At 34.2% G+C, this 19,260-nt stretch overlaps 1 protein-coding gene across 1 annotated transcript in view; it reads right to left on the bottom strand.

Moving 5' to 3' along the window:
- Nucleotides 1–18,931, bottom strand: part of rdx (BTB/POZ and MATH domain-containing protein rdx) — a 42,543-nt gene extending 23,612 nt beyond the window's left edge. The window contains exon 1 of the mRNA XM_023165625.2: nucleotides 18,781–18,931. Within this exon, the coding sequence (XP_023021393.2) occupies nucleotides 18,781–18,858 (78 nt within the window). The 5' untranslated portion in view covers nucleotides 18,859–18,931. The remainder of the gene's footprint in view (nucleotides 1–18,780) is intronic.
- Nucleotides 18,932–19,260: the final 329 nt, after the last annotated feature.

Raw genomic sequence — 19,260 nt, 5'->3', positions numbered from 1 at the left:
TCTATTTTTTTTAAATAGGCATACGTTTCAAAAGAGGTATTGCACAACCACCCATTCTACAAGCCTATCAAAAATTAACGGACTTTAAAAAAATGTCTTACAAATGCCGAATCCCTCGATTCGATATACTAAAATGTATCGTATCAAATCTGACCTAGTCTCCTTTCATTACAATTTGAAACTAGATTAATCCAACACAAAAATTATACATCCTTGTGGATTGCGAAGAACATACATTCATTTTTCTATAAGAGTCTAACAGAATGTAATGAACCACGAATTAATAATAACAGTCACAAATGAGTTAGATAATGGAAAACCTATATTTCCAAACCAAACACAAAACTGGTACAAGCTAGACATAATTAACCTGCCAGTCAAAAATAATTCGTGATTCACAACGGTAAAATCTTCATAATCATTCAATTGACCTACACCAATCTACTACAGCATTATCAAGGTCATCCTGAAATATCAATGAAAGGAGAAATCTTTTGAAGATATGAAATTCATGTTTAAGTATAATACTGGTATTAGTTGAAACATGTCGGAAAAAAATTTAAGCTCGCTTTTTTTTCAATACTCAGTCAATCAAAATTCATCTTTTTTCGTAATAAACTGATATATCTTTTAAGTTATCAGTCATGAAAAAAAATCTGATGGGACAAAACAAATTTTTGTGAGTATGTGTCATTACCAGAAACGTTTTGAAATAATATATAAAACCATACATTATTTCCATTATCAAATTATTCATCAATAATCAAAAAACAATAATGAACTAATGGCATACTCATTTCATTAGTATATATCGGTGGCAATACTATCTACTAATATATTAGGTAGGTATAAACTTGGTTGAAACAAATGACTTTAACGTTAATATATTGACTCCACCACCCACTACACTCGTTAAAAGTTGATTATTCAGAATAATAAAAGAGTAGGTAACTAACTGATAAATACAAACTTTCTACACATTGACGATCGTGAACTTTTTACTAATTTTACTCCATTCTGTTTTTGAAGAAGAATAAACAGTTTACGAAAAACAATGTTTATTATTTTTTTGAGAGGAAATAAGGAGTTACTGGATAAACAAAAATCTGTGAGACGTCTTTCTCTACGATATATTACATGGATCTGCAGCACAATCACCTGATTTTATGTCATTAGAGTTCTTTGTATGCGGATATGAAAAGTGTTTTATATAAAATTAAACCACTAGATTCAGGTGACTTTTTAGGTTAGGATCATCGGGCTTCTTTGGTTTTCAATTTCACAGTTTTTGTACTGAAATCTAGCTTGAGAAAGCTATTATATAGCGAAACAACACGTGTTACAGTTTTGTAAACCTCTTATATTGAAAATCAAAATAATTACCGAGTTTTTCTGTACTAAATTGAAATAAATAAACAGACAACAAATAAACCACTTGAATGGTTCATCACAAGCCCCCACTTTCCATTTGAAAATTTGAGAGTTGCCATTCTCACTCTAAAAGTGTAAAGTGATTGAAATATTGAATTTTTTCCATCTGATCCTTCCATATTGGATAGATACTTTTTGTGACCACCAAATATTCTTTCCATCATTGGTCGCATACCTATCGTAAATAAAAGACTCATTATTGCTATCCAAAAGTTTATAATTGCTTAATTGTTTCATCAGAACAATAAAACTTTTGACAAAGAGTGCTTTATGCAATATCTTGTCAGCAAACATACTCTGGAAGTGGAACACGGTTAATGACATTGAAAAAACATACATACTCGTAAACTACTTATCCTCTCACGATGATTTACATAAAAATTTATTCATCATCAGCATACTCATTTAATGTACCGGAAAAAATCCGATTTCTACGTTCGTTTCAGAAATTATTTGCATTTTGGGTGCCGATAATCATCATATTATTTAGTCAAGGTGTCAATAACGAAAGCGAACTGATAGTTACAGAGAGTAATGAGTATGATCACCTTGTAATCGAAAATAACCTATCTAAAATTAAAACAAAAATGTGTTTGACGAAACAAAACCTTGGTAGTTGGTGTGTGAGTGAACGTACTTTTTTTTCGGGAAGGCATTGTAAAACAAACTATCTGATAAATTTGTGATAGGTTTTCGGCCTCGTTGGCTTAGTACTGGAGCTAACTCAATTTTTATCCATAGATCAGATGGAGGGCCTGAAATGATTTTTGTCACCGGAGCGATTTTCGTAGACGTCTCCAAGGCGTTCGACAGAGTTTGGCATGATGGACTTCTGGCCAGCTCTGCTGGCGAGATCAACAAGCCAAGCCCACGTCACTAGATACTTGCAGCAACCAGCAGGTAGATTAGAGGAATGGACCAACCTGTGGAAGAACAGTATAAACCCTGAGAAGTGTCAGGCGATACTGTTCACCCGGAGGCGGGCACACCCGGAAGGAAACGTCAGCTTCAACGGACAAGAGCTTCCGTGGACCAACGAAGCTAGATACTTGGGGGGGGGCAACCTAGTCAAAGATTTACGTTCGAGTCTCACGTACGGCAGAGAATAGGAATGGCGAGATATGCCCGACAAAACCTATTACCAATAATAGGTCGAAGAAGCAACATGGGATTGAAAGTGAAGCTGCTGATGATAAAGACCGTACTATAACCAATGATCATGTATGCCTGCACTGCCTGGGGCCCAGTACACAGCGACATACAGATCCAGTCGTTTATGAACGCGTGCGTAAGGGCCGCCATGAATGCGTGCGTAAGGGCCGCCATGAATGCGTGCGTAAGGGCCGCCGGAAACGCTCCAAGATATGTACCGAATAGGTACATATTACGGGATCTAGACCTGAATATACACTACGTAGAAGCATATATGAAACAACACGCAGAAGACACTCAAGTATAAGCATTTGTCTAACAGATATTCACTTCCTTTTCAGGTTGATTTCAACGCAGGGCACTCAACCCGGTAAGGGGCATAGGGGGAAATGATTTTTCTCAAAGATTATGGTTCCGACTTAGAAGAGGGATTGTCAACTTCATTCTTCACTTTTGTAAACGAGGAAAATATATACTCCAGATATAAAATCAGTCATATTTTCCTTACCAGTAATGCTGGAAATGACAAATGAATTGCCATTTTGTTTGCCTTGTATAAATATCTTCTAGATGCCGAAACAAACGAACAAGTTATCAAGATCCGACAAAATTTACGTGGAAAGGTACCTGTTTTACTACTTTTTCATAAGAGAGAATAGTGTTACATCTCTCGTTTCAGAGAGGGCACTACCAACTTTTTCTCAAATAGAAAGGGGGGTTTTGTTATACCTACCTCGTTTGATAGACATTTAAATTCTCTATCTAATACCTTTCAATCTTTGGTAATCGAATTAGCCGTTCTCGAGTAATTAGCGGTTTTATATTCGTTTAAGGATCCTGTAAACAAACAAAAAATATCATAATTTCAAGAAAAAAATATTAAAAATGTTTATCGTTAGATCCCTGACAATAGTGAATGAAGTCAGTTTACAAATGTGTATTCTACATTATGAATTGCTCCCGGGGTAATATCGTTTCAAGCACCTCTTTTTCTAAAATAAATTGCGGTTGTGTATCATACACTTCAGATGTCACGTATTCCCTCAAAAACATCTAGAGGCGTCATATCAGGTGATCTAGTGGGGGTCTCCTACTTTTGCTTTCACTTTTGCCTGCCTACCAGTTTTGAGAATTGTCAAACTCGAATGAGTTTTCGATTAATATTAGGTTCCAGCAAGAAGAGGTACCTTTTTATACCGACGATCTGGTTTGAAAGTGGCTAGATGACCATTATCCAAAGCACTGGATAAAACAACTTGGTCCCTTAGATTTTTGTGAAGATTGGTGAAACCTAAAGTTAACGTTACGTACACAATCCTTAAAACTAATATATAATTGCTGATTACCCAAGGAAAGCTAATCCGACTTTCAAAAATTGAAAAATGTTGGATAGAGAATTGAAATACCTATTAAACGAGCTATCACAAAACCTCCATTTCTATTTGAAAAAGAATTAGTACTTATTGTCTTTTCTTATTAAACAGTACCAAAAATGATCCCATTTTACGCTAAGAAAAGATTCCGAAAGCTAATATCTAAGTGGCATTAATATTTCCATGTTTGTAAGTTTGCTCACCAACCGCAGAAGTGTAAATAAACCCGAAAGACGAATCAACACCTTTGTTATTCAAAGGCGAAGGTTCTCAGTCTTCTTGTCCTTTACCACTTGGATTTTTTACCGACTTTAACGATAGAAAGTTATACAAAAAAAAACACTATCATATTTTCAAGTATAAACCTGTTCTTGGAGTCATTCAAATTGAATGAATCTTTTCACTTATTAATATTGAACTAATTATAAAATCACTGAGATGATTGAATATCTCATGTTGTTTCAATCAAATTTTAATTATCAATTTCTAAACAAAAATATTTTTCAGTAGAGTTCTATCTTTCATTTAGTAAATTACTGAAGCATTATTGGCAGTCATTAGATACAACATAATCATTCCAATTCAAAATAAATATAGTTTAAAAAAGTAAAAAAACATGCTTTTAAAGAACATCGAACTAAAAAGTTAAAAATATTTTTTTTAAATAAGCTTAAAACAATAACGAGCAAAAAATACTGGTATTATTGTGAAAAAATCAACGGGCGCTTGATATACAAAAAATATGGCACAAAACGCCCACGCTTTTTTTACAATAATACTAGTATTTTTCGTTCGTTATTATTTTAAGTTTATTTAAAAAAAATAACTTTTTAGTTCGATGTTCTTTAAAAGCGTGTTTTTTAGTTCTTTAAACTATATTTATGTTTAATTTTTTAGTTTCGTATGCTATAAAAGCGCGTTTTTTAGTATTTTTAAACTATATTTATTTTATCTAAACTTTGGGATCAATCAGCGGTATATTGTTTAGAAAAATGGCCTTTGATATTTTCCGATTCCGGAGAGGGAGCCTGAAATGAAGAAATACATGTAAGGTGAGTTCGAATTATATCAAGGAGGCTACGTACAGCGCCATCTGCCCGCAAATAGATCAAGCAATAATGTCAATATATCAAGGATGTTACGTACAGCGCCATCTGCCCGCGAATAGATCAAACAATAATGTCGAGAATTCTGTCAAATACAGATCCCGAGCTAGAGAGTTACAAACATACATACATACATACATACAGGTGAAGCTGATAAAAGCGTGTTAACCCTTTCTGCACACTAGGAATTTTTTTTTCGATGGAATACGTTAGTACTTTCACCTGAATAACTTCTTTCGTGAAGAAAATTTTGAATTTTTCTCGATAATAAAGAAAAAAATATCCTGTGCAATATGTGCCATATATATCAGTATTCAAAGGTAAATAAAAAAATTAAACTTCTAGTATTAGTTCATATTATTTTTTTTTGTTCATTTTTCATTTATGGTAATTCCAAAAACAGTTTCTATCTTTGTTGATAAATAAATGAATATTACATTTTGTACATCGTATAAAGGATTTTAATTTGCATCCCATGTATTTACAACGAGTTGGTCCACTCTCTTCTCCAGAAGGACAATATTTAGGGAAATGAGCAAATCCATCGAGAGCGACTTCCTGGGAGGGGTAGAATCTGGTGAGGAGTCCTCTCGAGATGGTCTACCACGTTTTCTAGATAACCTTAATGGCAGCACTTCTACTTTGATCAAAGACTCCGCAAGTCTCATTTTGAAATGGAATATATAGATCCATCACTTTATTTTTTGCAACATCCAGTTTCTCGCAGTCACATTTATACTCAACTGCGTGGAAAATCATACGAAGGGTCCATTTTCTTGACTTCACTCGTATTCGGTAATACGCGAGCATCTGGTCTAGTTTATCGACGCCACCCATACCGTCATTATATTTCTTTACTATTTCAGGTCTATATATTTCAATGTAACATTTTTTGCCTTTGTCCCATCTTTTGGCTTTATCGGTTTTCCCGATGCCCAAAAAATTTGACACAAGATGCACAGGTTTGTTGTCGAGCCATCGAACAAATATCACATCACCATTTTCGCTAACAACTGACTCTGCAAATCCACGTTTTTCTTTTTTGAATTCATTCATAGATTTCAGGAATGGTGGCTTTGCAAATCGATCAATGCGTGCAGTACCTGTAGCAAGGATATCTTTCGATTTCAAATACTCTAATAATCCATACGAAAAAAAGTAGTTGTCGAAAAAGAGTTGATGATTTTTTTTCCTGTCAGTCTTTTACATAAATGAACCACTACTCCAGACCAAGTCCAAAAGTATCTGTTATATTATTGGAGATTTCAGTAGTTGAGCCTTGGTAGATTATGAAATCATAAGAAATCCCTGATGCTCCACATAATAGAAATATATTTATTCCCCAAGGACATGGCTTTCCTTTGATGTACTGTTTTATGTTCAGATTGCCTTTGAAAGGCACTATTTGTTCATCAATGGAAAGGTCTCTCTCCATGGTAAGAGTTCTGCAACGATTTCTTACTGTATCAAAGATAGGCTGAACTTTGAACAATCGATTTTTATTATCTGAAGGAATGTCCATGTTATTCACTAAATGCAGATGGGTTCGTAATTTGAAAAATCGATGTTTTCCAATATGTTGGGAAAATAAAGGCAAATCAAGAGTTTTGTCCCAATAAAGAGATCTACGTGGCAATTTTAGACATCCCATTACCAAATGAAGCCCAAACATTTCTTTGATTTCCCGAGAATTTGTGGGTTCAAATGTAGAGCCCTGTTGAAGAACATAAATATTTATCATCGTGGCCATTGTATCAAATAAATAATTCGAAATATAATTCAAAAAGTATTCCAAGGGACTTTTCTCTTCAGGATCTCCAGAATCATTGGATGTGGTTCCATTAAATGGAGGAACTAGCACATGGACAATTGGATGGCGTTTTCATCTAATGTTTTTTAGCAGTTGCGTGAAACTTTTCTAAATGAGCAGTTTTCTGAAAATCACCTTCACTTCCCTCCATTGGTTGTTGGGAATCTTCCAGAGTCCAAAGTTGATTCATCAGTATCTGAGTCTGATCGTGAATTTGGCACATTCTCGTATAGTTCTGAATTATCGTCTATTGAAGATCCAATTGGTCCAGAATTGATTGATATTTTTTGTTCATTCTCAATATCTTCCTCTTCTGATGAATCAGAAAAATCGGAATAGGTACCATCTCCAAGATGTTCGATGATATCTTCAAGTTGTTTTTGATTCAAATCTGCAGAAAATAATATTTTCTGAATTCAAAAACAACAGAAATATTATTGGCATGATTGAACAATAATACTGCCATCGAGTACCAATATGCTTAATTTGGAACATTCATTTGAAAATAATTTATGATAGAAACAGTTCAATTTGTTCACAAAATAATGAATTCTACACTTATAACTATTATCTGATAACGATTCAAACTTATTAGAATCAATAAAATTGGATTCTCCTTTTGGATAAATGATAAAATTGTTACTTACAATTTCTCGCCATATTATCTCTGTGTTTTCGATGACAACTGTGGATATAATTCTTCTACTGGTCTATAGATGGCTACACAAGTTCGTTTATTCCCTGTTCAATGCCATATAAAGCACATCGGTATTGGGAGAGAGCAAGAATTGTCATTATGAAAATTTATAGAAATATTTGAAATGTATGTGCGATATATGGCACATAGGTACTGAAAGGGTTTAAAAGTCAAGTTTAAAATTTATTTATTTTTGCATATATTAAAATACAATGTGAATCACTACATTCGCACAGGCACCGCTCTGAGAGAGCCTTAAGGATTTTCCTGTAGTGCTTGTGTTTTATCCTTGAAAAAAAATCTAACTTTCAATTAATTACTTTATAAACTCAGCTTACCGCACTTATGGTTTTATTATAAGAAACTGTAAAAATTTGCATAGTATCCTTACGCTAACCTCTTTGTATTTTAGTTTGGTGAGACAAAACTAGAATATGGATCCATAATATGGAATCCCATATACAATCAAGATACATTTGCAATTGATACAATACAAAAAAAATTCTGATATCACTCAGTTTCAGAATCATTAGAACTTATCCTTCAAAAAATTGTAATAATTCTGATCTGCTTTATGAGTAATTTATTGATAGAATGTTTCGCACTACTATCAAAAATTGAAATATTTGTTCCAAGACTAGCATCTAGGCACAATAAAACTTTTATATGCAAAAGGGCGCAAACGAACTTGATGTTGAACTCACCAATTAACTTAATGTGTCGTAATGCAAACAAGCTCTTTAATATTGATATTTTTTGTTGCAACTTATGTGAAATTAAAAATAAATAAATCTCGTGCGAATCTACACCCAATGAGTATAGAAGCTTTCAAAATATTTTATTTTGTTATCAATCATGTATACTTTGCTCTATAAATGGGAAAGTGTTGGGCAATAAACGTAATTTGGACTTGTCCGCCTGTTTTTGAATAAGTACCTACATGAGCTATTTAATTTTTTTTAAAAAAACGAACAACGAAATATTCAGATTTTAAATAATATCAAAGAAATAAAAACCTACAATCACCGTGAAGTATGTTGAGCAAAGATGATTCGTTAAAACATTCTGGTCTTCAAGACTTTCGGCGTGATATAAATGTATATATTTGGATCAAAAGCGAATGTAACTAATACGCCGGGCGATAAGAAATCAATCAAAATTCTTGCGAATACCCTTCATTCGAAAGCAAATGTAAGCCAACTCTCACCGTGTGCCCACTTTTCAAAGAACTATCGTAACAGCCAACAAGAACATTGAAATTATCGAGGCGTCACTGCAACGAGGAAAGTGGAATCAAAAATGATATCCCCTGTATAATTATCAAGTTGCACTGGCGAACATAATGATCGGTTCGTAGAGGTCGACGAGTAAGATTTTTTGCGGACATTCTCGAGTTTCCCAACCGAATCGGTAGAGAAAAAGTCGACGATTTGCTCTCCCACATTCGAACTTTTATTCTAAGGACACGCTGTATATCACAGTACAATATGATCAAATAAATAAACGAATAACGTGCCGTTTTGAATATATAATAAACAAAGAGCGAGACGATAAAAAAAAATCGAATATTTATTATGACCTGGATTCGTAACCGTGTTTTGCCGCTGGCCAGGACCGTCATTGTTGAATGAAATTATCACAACAAAATCGTGATAGAAATCGGAGTTTATTCCGATGGGTGAGCTGAAGATTTCAGTTATATACAATTGTACCGTTTCTACAAAAAAAACAAATGACTACAATTTAGCCAGACATTAGATATTTGAAAATTGACCCACTTTCAGATAAATACCCTTTTATTTAAAAATTCCCACTTTTATAGACATTTTTCACAACTTCAACAATCCCTTTCTATCTAAATTTGAAAGACCACTTACACTTGAAAATTATGACAGTTGCTGTGAGTACATAAATCAAAGTATGTTTATACCACTCTACTTTAATACTATGTTTTTATTGCTCAATCAACAATTACGAGTATAGTCGAAGTAAACGATTTTGTGCACACTTGAAGTTGGCGGAACTCTTAAAGGCCAAAAAAAAAACAATACATGGAAATGAACCTGCTGCGAAATACTCCACGTGTACTGTAGAATTGGCGGTTCGTATTGAATAATTTTTAATAACCGAGTTTTATGATTGGCTGAAGAGTCATAAAATTAAATTTGAAATCATATTACGGTGACGAATAGAAATCGGGGAATGCGGGGATGGTTATCGCCGTGGTGTCATCAATGTTCATTCAGGAGCGGATCGCGATTTGAGTGTGGAAGTTCGATATTGGTGCAGTTATAATTACTTGAAATTTTTGTTATCTGTTTAAAATGTGACGTCCTTGGACAAGTACTAATAGTTATAACGAGTGCGATAACAACGCAGACCTTTTCCAGTGTAGTGATTCCAATAGCGATGCGAAAAAGATTCGGATGCATTTAAATATTGAAACACAGAGAGCATGTTTCAATGTATATAAGAATCTACATCTCAAGTTTGGTTTCGAGGGAAACAAACTCAGATTTGACCGAAATCCCTTTCTCAACTGTACGTAAAATAGTCAAAACCAAACCTTATGAACGCAAGACGCTATTTGATACAGGATTACCAAAACCTTTAGATGTTCATCTAATAAAGTCATTGAAAAAAACAATATAAGACTGTTACAAAAGCAATGACATTTCTACAACTGAAATCATAAGGAAGAAATTGATTACTTCTGGCCATAACGTGAGTTGCCGTGACAAAACTCTACAAAATTGGATAAAGAAATTAGGATTTAGATTTAAAATAATAAACAAACGTCAAGCAGTTATGGAAAGCAGAAAAATAGTGGAATTGCGTAACAAATACTTAGAACAAATATCTAAAAATAGACAAGAACAACGGCAAATTTTCTATTTGGACGAATCTTGGTATAACATTCACAACACAGTTACGAAAGGGTGGACTGATGGTTCGAGAATGTGTACGCCTAATGAGGACTGCAATGTTGACCATCTTAAGAATATGGAAACTAAAAATTCGAGGAAAGATGAAATATAAAGTTTTTTAATGGATAACAATTTGTATTTTGAAGATTACTATAACAAAAACCAACTTTTTGAAGTTTTACAGACAAAAAAATTTGAAAAAATGTATACCCTTGAGAGTATTGCTGAAAAGTATTGACACACTATACTGAGACTTCCCCCCTATTTTGGTGTTTTCAATCCCATCGAGTTGATTTGGGGAAAATTGAAACAAAGCATCAGGCGTAAATTTGATAAGAGGGTAATAGAACTAATTAAAGAAGAAGTATCTAATATTACCGAAGAAGACTGGCAGAAAAGGATTAAAAAAAGTAATTTTAGTTGAAAAAGACTATATGGAGATTGGACACTTCCATATTAATGGTGGAAATAAATTCATTTTTGATTTAAATGACGACAGTGATAGTGAAACAGGAGAATATGGAAGAGGAATCATCAGAAGCTTTTGAAGATGGTTTGTGAAGTGTCATATATATATATATATATATATATATATATATATATATATATATATATATATATATATATATATATATATATATATATATATATATATATATATATATATATATATATATATATATATATATGACATCGCGAAAGATTAATGCAGTCAAGCTGCTGGAAAATAATTCCATGAAAATCAAAATATAAATAGATGAGTACTATTTTGATCATACCCATATTGTCACACCAATAGGTGGTTCCACTATGTCTCGCTTGCGTTTACGCAGTTATTTTTATTAAGTACTTTTCTTGATTATTCACATGTAGTCTTCAATCGAGGACCGCCTGCCCGGTACTGACGATGCCCAATAGGCTGAAACAGCTGTCTACCGGTGGCTCTTAAATTGAAATCAATATGGGAATGATCAAAATATTACTTATATATATATATATATATATATATATATATATATATATATATATATCTTTGTCTAATCTATGGAAAGTAGAGAACAAAAGGTAAAACGTATATCCTTGTCTCCACCTAGCCACCTTGAAGATTTATGTGCCTTCAGATGTGGAGTACAGGACTATCCGACAAGAACAAGTACTCATCATTAATTTGATATACCAAAAGCCAACCTCTTTAGTACAATGAAATATTTACTTTATAAGAGCCCAAATGGACATAACAAACTTCCAGAAGATTTGAAAAATTGTAGTAGTGTTTCTCAATTCAGAAATAAACTTGTAGAAAATATAAGAGATAGGAAAGAAAGGTTTTGGTTGTCTACTTCTCACTATATACAGAAAAAAGTGGGAAAGTTTCAAGAAACGAAAGAAACAAATCAATTTCAAAATAATCTCGTTACAGTGAAGTAGAAAGTCAAAACATTTCTTTCCAAAGATTGATTCTTGGGAAAGAAGTTAGAAAGCCCAAGGATTGAATATGTTAACACAATGACAGGTAGAATGCGAAATTCAGGTAGGTAGGATGCATTAAAGCAGATAATAAATGGTCATATTTAGAAAACATTATATTTGTCATTTAATGGATTCGTCATAACATACTTACATAAAGTAGTTACAGGTTTTATTGTCTACTAATTTTATAAATCGAAATATTCATTACAATGTTGTTCTTTGGGAAAGAAACAACTCGAAACAACTATTTACATATAAACATTTCAATTACACGAAAGAAAAAAATACTTTCGAAACTACTTTTATACAAACAAAATATAATGATACATACAAAATAAAGTATAAAAAAAGGTAAAATTTTACTTACATGGAACACTGTCATCCTCAATGACGGACATTTCAGGTTTCGGAAACACTTGCCTCTTCAGCACCAATCTGAATAACTTTACAACATGAAGCAGTCAATTCATTCATAAAATTACGATTTTATGCACGAATGAGTTGAATCTATTCATGTCATCCATGACAGTACAGCTTTGTAAAGAGTTCATTTTGCAATTATTTGCTTTCTTTCTTCCTTTGGAAGATTCACACTTTTTTCGTATAAAGATGGAGAAGTAGAAAGCCAAAAACTTTCTTTCCCAAGGATTGAATGTTATAACAATATCAGGTAGAATGCAAAATTCAGGTAGGTAGGATACAATAATTCTTACGAATTTCCCCAAACAGTTCTACAGGTTTAAATTGGAATTGATGAATAGGTGATGCCTAAGTCCATTTTCATGAATAATGTTATGAAACAGCAAAAATGTTCCATGTTGCTACAGAGTGAGACATGGCCGGTAGGAGATCGACACGTTGCGCAATCCAAGGGTCTGTTTTTATGTAGTTTGTAGTTATGTTTTTTGTGTAGTGTTTTTATGCAATTAGGAGGCAGTAGTTTTAACTGGACATGATTAATTCTGTGTACTGTACATATAGAAGAGACACTGGTTCCGATTTCAGACCCTAATTCACGTAGTCGAAATTTTACTTTCTCTGCCAATCGATCATCATATCTTGCTTTCACACAGTAATGGATTTCTCTTCATAACTAATTTTTCCCTGAGCCACTTTGTTTATAGTTCTGTGTCAAGTTGTCCTGATAAGCTGAAGATTTATACTTATTTGAAAAAAAAATTAGCGCCCCGTATTTTTCAAAACTCTGTATATTACCCACATATTACTTTTGTAATGATCGGTAATAATCGGTAATGATCGATCTTGTATTACTATCCCAATTTTTTCGGACTGCTCTAAAAGGAAAACTATTCGGTGTAAATTGTTAAGAACATTTTCATAAACTCATTTTTTTTAGGTTCAACAGCCATTTTTTATACGAACATTTGTGTTACTTTCCTTTCTGTGTTGAAATCAATATCTTGTATAGACTTGTATGCTACCTCTTTTCGTTGTACTTCAGAATGCTGCCCAAAGTATCGTATTGCTTTCGATAATGAGGACTTTGAATCAAGTATATTTTGGTTCTTAATTAAAAAAAGAATATTTTCAGGAGAGATTAGCTTTCAGGGAAAAAAAGCTACTTGGTTTTCCACTTATCCGTAATTCAACAAAAAATGTGCCAAAGAAAGGCAGAAAGATTTGTAGAACAAGCATAGACGTGTCTTTCAGATACAAACTGAAGGAAAAATAATTTTGAAACAGCTACTCTCCCATGATAGTCCGGTCAAATTTGACCAAAAAATAAGAGTAAAGCTACCTAAATTTCGACCAAGCTGAAAATCAGGAAGATTGTTTAAAATATGATTAAAAATGAAATTTGAAAGTTCCCCATCTTTCCACTGTAAGGAAAAAATTTTATTCAAGGTCAAAGGTCAAAAAAATTTGTTTTTCGCGATTTTCAGCAAAGCGGCAAGTTTTATAATGAAAATAATTGTGACAAAAATTGTAGATTATAAAATTATCTAAAAAAAATGTATCAATACTTTTTTTACGAGCCACCGTTTTTGAGATATAACGATTCAAAAAGTTGTAATTGTCATAATATGCATGAGTACGCCACGTATATACATCTCTGTAGTTGTAATATACGTTGAAATACTTTTCTATCGGTCATTGTAACTTACACTTATAAAATATACATAAATATATGTTCATCAAAAAGTGTATCTACTTTTGCAAAGTGTCAAAATCATGTACTATTGTTACACGCAATAACTGGCTGGGATACGACATCTCCATTTTACAGGAGGGGTAAAATAACAGTTTTCAAAATGTTTGAAAAACAAAATTTAGTTCAATGTGCTAAAGTTTTTGAAAATAGTAATTTACACAATTTTTTGCAACTGCAAAAATAGGTGCAGTGCTAAATGTGGTTGCAAAAAAGCAGGACTGTTTTGTTCTTTGGCATTTACACATTGTCAAGTCCGGTCGTGCTCTAATATTGAATCACCAACAGTGGAGGATCCGTTTGATTCCAACGAGGCGACATGCGATACATTGCTTAACGCAGTTTACATGTACTCAGGAAAAAGAACAAGAAGAAGAAGAACAAGAGGAACAAGAACAAGAAGATAAAGAATTTGAAAGTTACGACTCGGACGATTAAATTTCACTACTTTTTTTTAACTTAAATTGCTTTTATCTTTTCAATCTCTGCTAATGTCCACTATTTTGCAATAGTTTCAAATCAAACAGGATCACAACTGACCCGCGGAATAGGCCTACTGGGAAAACCACGTTAAAAAAACGCGCTAAGTACACTACCTCATAGGTGGCGTAGAAACGTGTGCATATTATGACGATTACAACTTATACAACTTTTTGAATCGTTATATCTCAAAAACGGTGGCTCGTGGGAAAAAAAGTATTTATACATTTTTTGTATATAATTTTATGATCTACAATGTCTGTCTAAAGTATCTATTTTTATGGTAAAACTTACCATTTTGCTGAAAATCGCTAAAAACTCATTTTTTTGACCTTTGACATTGAATAAAATTTTTTTCATAAAGGGGAACTTTCAAATTTTATTTTTAATCATATTTTAAACAATCTTACTAATTTTCAGCTTGGTGGGAATTTAGGTAGGTTCGAATGTCTAAATTGACCGGACTATGAACATTAAATTACCCATACAAAAATATGTTTTCGTCCAGTTTCTATCTAAAATTAATTTCTATGCATATTCTACACATCTTTGTAAAAAGTTTTTATTGTATTTATTTATTTTTCCTTTCTTTGGAAGTTACCCACATTTTTGTTGGATATGGAGAAGTATATAGGAACCCAAAATGGTTCCTTATTAATCATTCATTAAATAAAAAATACCGGTTGTTAATCTAAATTAATGAAAGGCAAACGAGGTAAAATAAGGTTCCTCGACATTTTCTGCTATTTTTATCTTTCACAATATGAAAAATAAACAAATCTAAAAACTGAAAAAGTTCGCCCCGAAAAGTTACAGCGTAATATATATCGTAATAGTCAGTAAATTATCGCATTTATAAATTTTGCCTATATGAATAAAATAAATGATTGTTTTTTATATGCAGAACCTAATTCACTTCATTTATTGTAAGAAACCACTATCCCCATGAGTGGAAAAAAACACGGTACCCGAAAAAACGCAGGGCGCGAGAGATTAGATGGGAATTAGTCAACTCGAGCGAGTCAGGCGAGAGCATTGTTATTCATTTAGTTTTTTATATCCAGATTCGTTAGTGAATTGATGCATCTTTGGGTAAAATATATTTTTATGATTACTATATCTGCTTTTCTTATATTATAGACAAAAGTTTTAACAAATTACTGACTACTTAGACTCAATAAAAGTTTTTCAGCTTCGTCGCGCGGCATTACCCTTCATAAAAAATGTTGAAACATATGCCGAGGCGGAGGTAAGGGTCCGGCGGAGTCTCGTAGTCTCAGCTGAGTTTTTTGAGACGTTTCCTTGGCGAATGCCTTTAATTTATTCCTACTGAAAACTGTCAGAATCAAACTAACAGCCTACTTTTCATCCCTCGCCAAATGTATCAACCGGAATAATTATAAAATACCCTATTGGCAACAAACGTATCGATTCTACTTTTGTTCCGCGATTATTCGAATTAAGGTTATAGAAGAGCAAAACTGTGTTTCAGGCACACCAGCATCGTTTTCTCGGTTACCTAAATAAAACACAATTTTTCGATAAATCCAATCGAAAACAAGGTCAGCCATATTTTTCGAAGCAAGCCGTTTTTATTTTCGGAATTAGGTAGTTGAGATAGTATTGACGAAACGGTGAGAGGAGGCGGATCAACTATCTATTGCATTGTGTATCACTCTTGTGATGGGGATTCGATTACATTCATAACTGCAACGCTGAGGTTAAAAAGAATGACCTGGTTTCGTTTTACCGGTGAAGATGAAAAGTTGTTTCAAATTGGGAGCATAATCAATGTTCGTTTAATCTTGACGTTACTACTTAAAAATCCACTATAAATAGATTCACATTTTATACAAATTAATCCGCTCTGCTACCTTTGATTTGGAGACCTCGACGTAAAAACTGAGGATCATCATGTCATCAACATTCATTATACGGTGTATAATTGAGTATAACATCTCAAAAAAATACCAGATCTGTCATTTTATAATATAAAATGTGGAATAAATCGTGTGAATAGTCTAAAATAGATGTAGTGTGTCCACAGCAAGCTCCTTACTCAATTCATCTCTGGAATCGTAGACAAAACAAAAATGTATCTCGTTCGAACCCGTCAATATTTATTCCGAAGAAAAACTGTTTCACCAGACATTATTATGCCCATCTAACATGTTATCCCCAGACCCCCACCCCCTTATTTTAGAATCTCCAATGGATGGATATAACTCTTATACTGATTCTGCTACTTTGGGAGTCCTTTAAAGATATAACTTGGGCCCGCTTCTTTTTCTGATAAGCTTCTCTTTCCGCTTTGCTTTGCAGATGATTCGAAAATATGTTTTACATTTAAATATGTATATATGATTGTGAGTACCTGCAGAAGCAGTGTCTCAAAGTCTTTTAGATTAGACTAGATTGTCGGGGAGCTATAGCCCATGGCCTGATTCAGTGCGACCTTTTCAGATCTATTGCGATGCTCCTCGGTTGTTAGAGCTCATTGTCTAGCTTGATCTCTATGATGAGACTCCATAGCCTTGACACTGACCCCTTCATATAGCTGGCAGCCTCTGGTTTGTCTTCCCCGCATCTTGCGTGTCTCAACCTTGCTATCGCTCCGCATTCACAGAACACATGCAGTGCGATTACTTCCTCTTCTCGACAGAACCTGCATTGGGTTTCTTCTGTCAGACCCATATTGCTCATATGTTTCCCGAGTCGGCTATGCCCCGTTAGTAGACCAACCACTACCCTTGCAACCTTACAGTTGTGGTTTAGCAGGTCTTCCGTGAATCCGGGCGATGGTTTCTTTATGAACTCTTTCGCTTGCCTCATTCCTGGGAGCTTATTTTACCAGTCTATCGATTCGGCTTGCATCCATGAATTTATGGATGTATTTATTCATGCTTTCGCTACCCCGCAGTAGGGTTCTGGGCCGATCATAGCCTTGGATGCGCCTTCACGGGCTAGAACATCGGCCTACTCATTGCCCTTGTGAGCCTCATGTCCGGGTACCCAAGCTAGAGTGACCCTATTTAGCTCCTTAAGTGCGCTCAGACACAGCTTTCCACCAGTCTTGAGAAAACTTGAAATGAGCTGGGCGCCTTAATTGCTGCCTGGCTGTCTGAGAAAATGGCAATGATGTCATTTGTGACCTTCTGCCAGTTTATTTCCCCTAAGCAGTGTTCGATAGCCGCTACTTATGCCTGGAACACAGTTGCATTATATCCGAGGCTGAGTGTGATTCTCGTCTTTGCTCTGCCTCCGTATATACTGGCTCCCACTTCTTCTTGGTTCTCTGAGCCATCTGTATACCAAGTTTCTTCCGCTTTTACCGGTGGGCCCATTTGCCAGTCCTCTTTACAAGCCCCATATAAGTAAGCCATATTCCAAAGGTCTAATTTGTACTTAATAAAGCATTTTACAGGGAAGATCAACCAGTACAATTTTATTACTGTATCCAAACTATATTCTATTACATTTTGAAAATAAATCTAAGGTTGGTTTTCCAAGGCTTTTGATGGGGTACACCATGATGTCCAAATTGATTCTCTTGGTTTCAACGGTCATTTGTTGAGTTGGTTCAAGAGCTTCTCATGTTCTCATGCTCTACTGTTCTCATGTTAGACCCGTTCTAGAGTATGGGTATATTGTCTGGTCTCCACACTATGATTGCTATGTTGAACAAATTGAAATAGTGCCAGAATATTTTTTGACATGCTGTGCTAATAAATTGGGTTTACACCGAGGACCGAGAGCAATATGAGTATGTCAAAGTAGAAACAATTATTAATATTCAGCCACAAAAGATGTGTCAGTGATGAAACATTCCTACAAAAAAATCTTTCAGGTATTATCGACTGTTCACGAATGCTAGAGACTATTTCAAAGATGAATCCTAAATAAAATTAAAGCCACATAAAAGATACACAATCTTAGCTGATGTAGAACCAATACATGGAACGATTAAAATGTTGACTGAAGTGCTGCATTTGGTTGAGAATCTCAGTATCGAATTTTGGAGAAACTCACGTGTCTTTTTCACAGCAACTCAACAACATGAAACCATTTTTCTTTGCTGAATAAAAATGTCATTCCTTCCCATCCCCACTATACGAGTACTCTAAAAATTTTATTTGCACCCCTTTTAGAGGCATCGATTCTTACCTGAGTATAACACCAATTTTCTGCTACTGGGGTATTGACCTCTTGAGGCGGTGGACTTGGCACCCGACTCACGGCCATAGTACTCGTGGGATGCAGATTGGAGGTAACCCGGGCCGTTTGGCCGGCCGAGCAGTCGCTCACCCCAGGCAGCCTGAAAAGAAAACAATAATATAATGGTATGAATAACAAATATAGAAGTGCCCTAAAGATTGTAGAAACAGAAGTTTGCCGACATTTTGACAAAATATCCGAGAGCTGCCATGGTCAGCATGAATGAAAGTTAGAGCAACGTTGGACATTAATGAGAGAATCATCCAACACGTAATATATATATATATATATATATATATATATATATATATATATATATATAGCGCCACAAAATATATAGAGCGTTCAAGAAGGACATCACCAATAAGTCGCGCGAGAGGCTCCCCTCACCGTTTCGGACCTAAAATAAAACTGTATTTCCAGACGTTT

This window comes from Leptinotarsa decemlineata, unplaced genomic scaffold (assembly GCF_025532065.1).
Source record: "Leptinotarsa decemlineata unplaced genomic scaffold, Ldec_3_MD MMD2_tig00026328_RagTag_RagTag, whole genome shotgun sequence".
Classification (NCBI taxonomy): Eukaryota; Metazoa; Arthropoda; class Insecta; order Coleoptera; family Chrysomelidae; genus Leptinotarsa; species Leptinotarsa decemlineata.
Note: the sequence above shows the minus strand (reverse complement) of the source record. Positions and strands in the feature narration are given on the sequence as shown.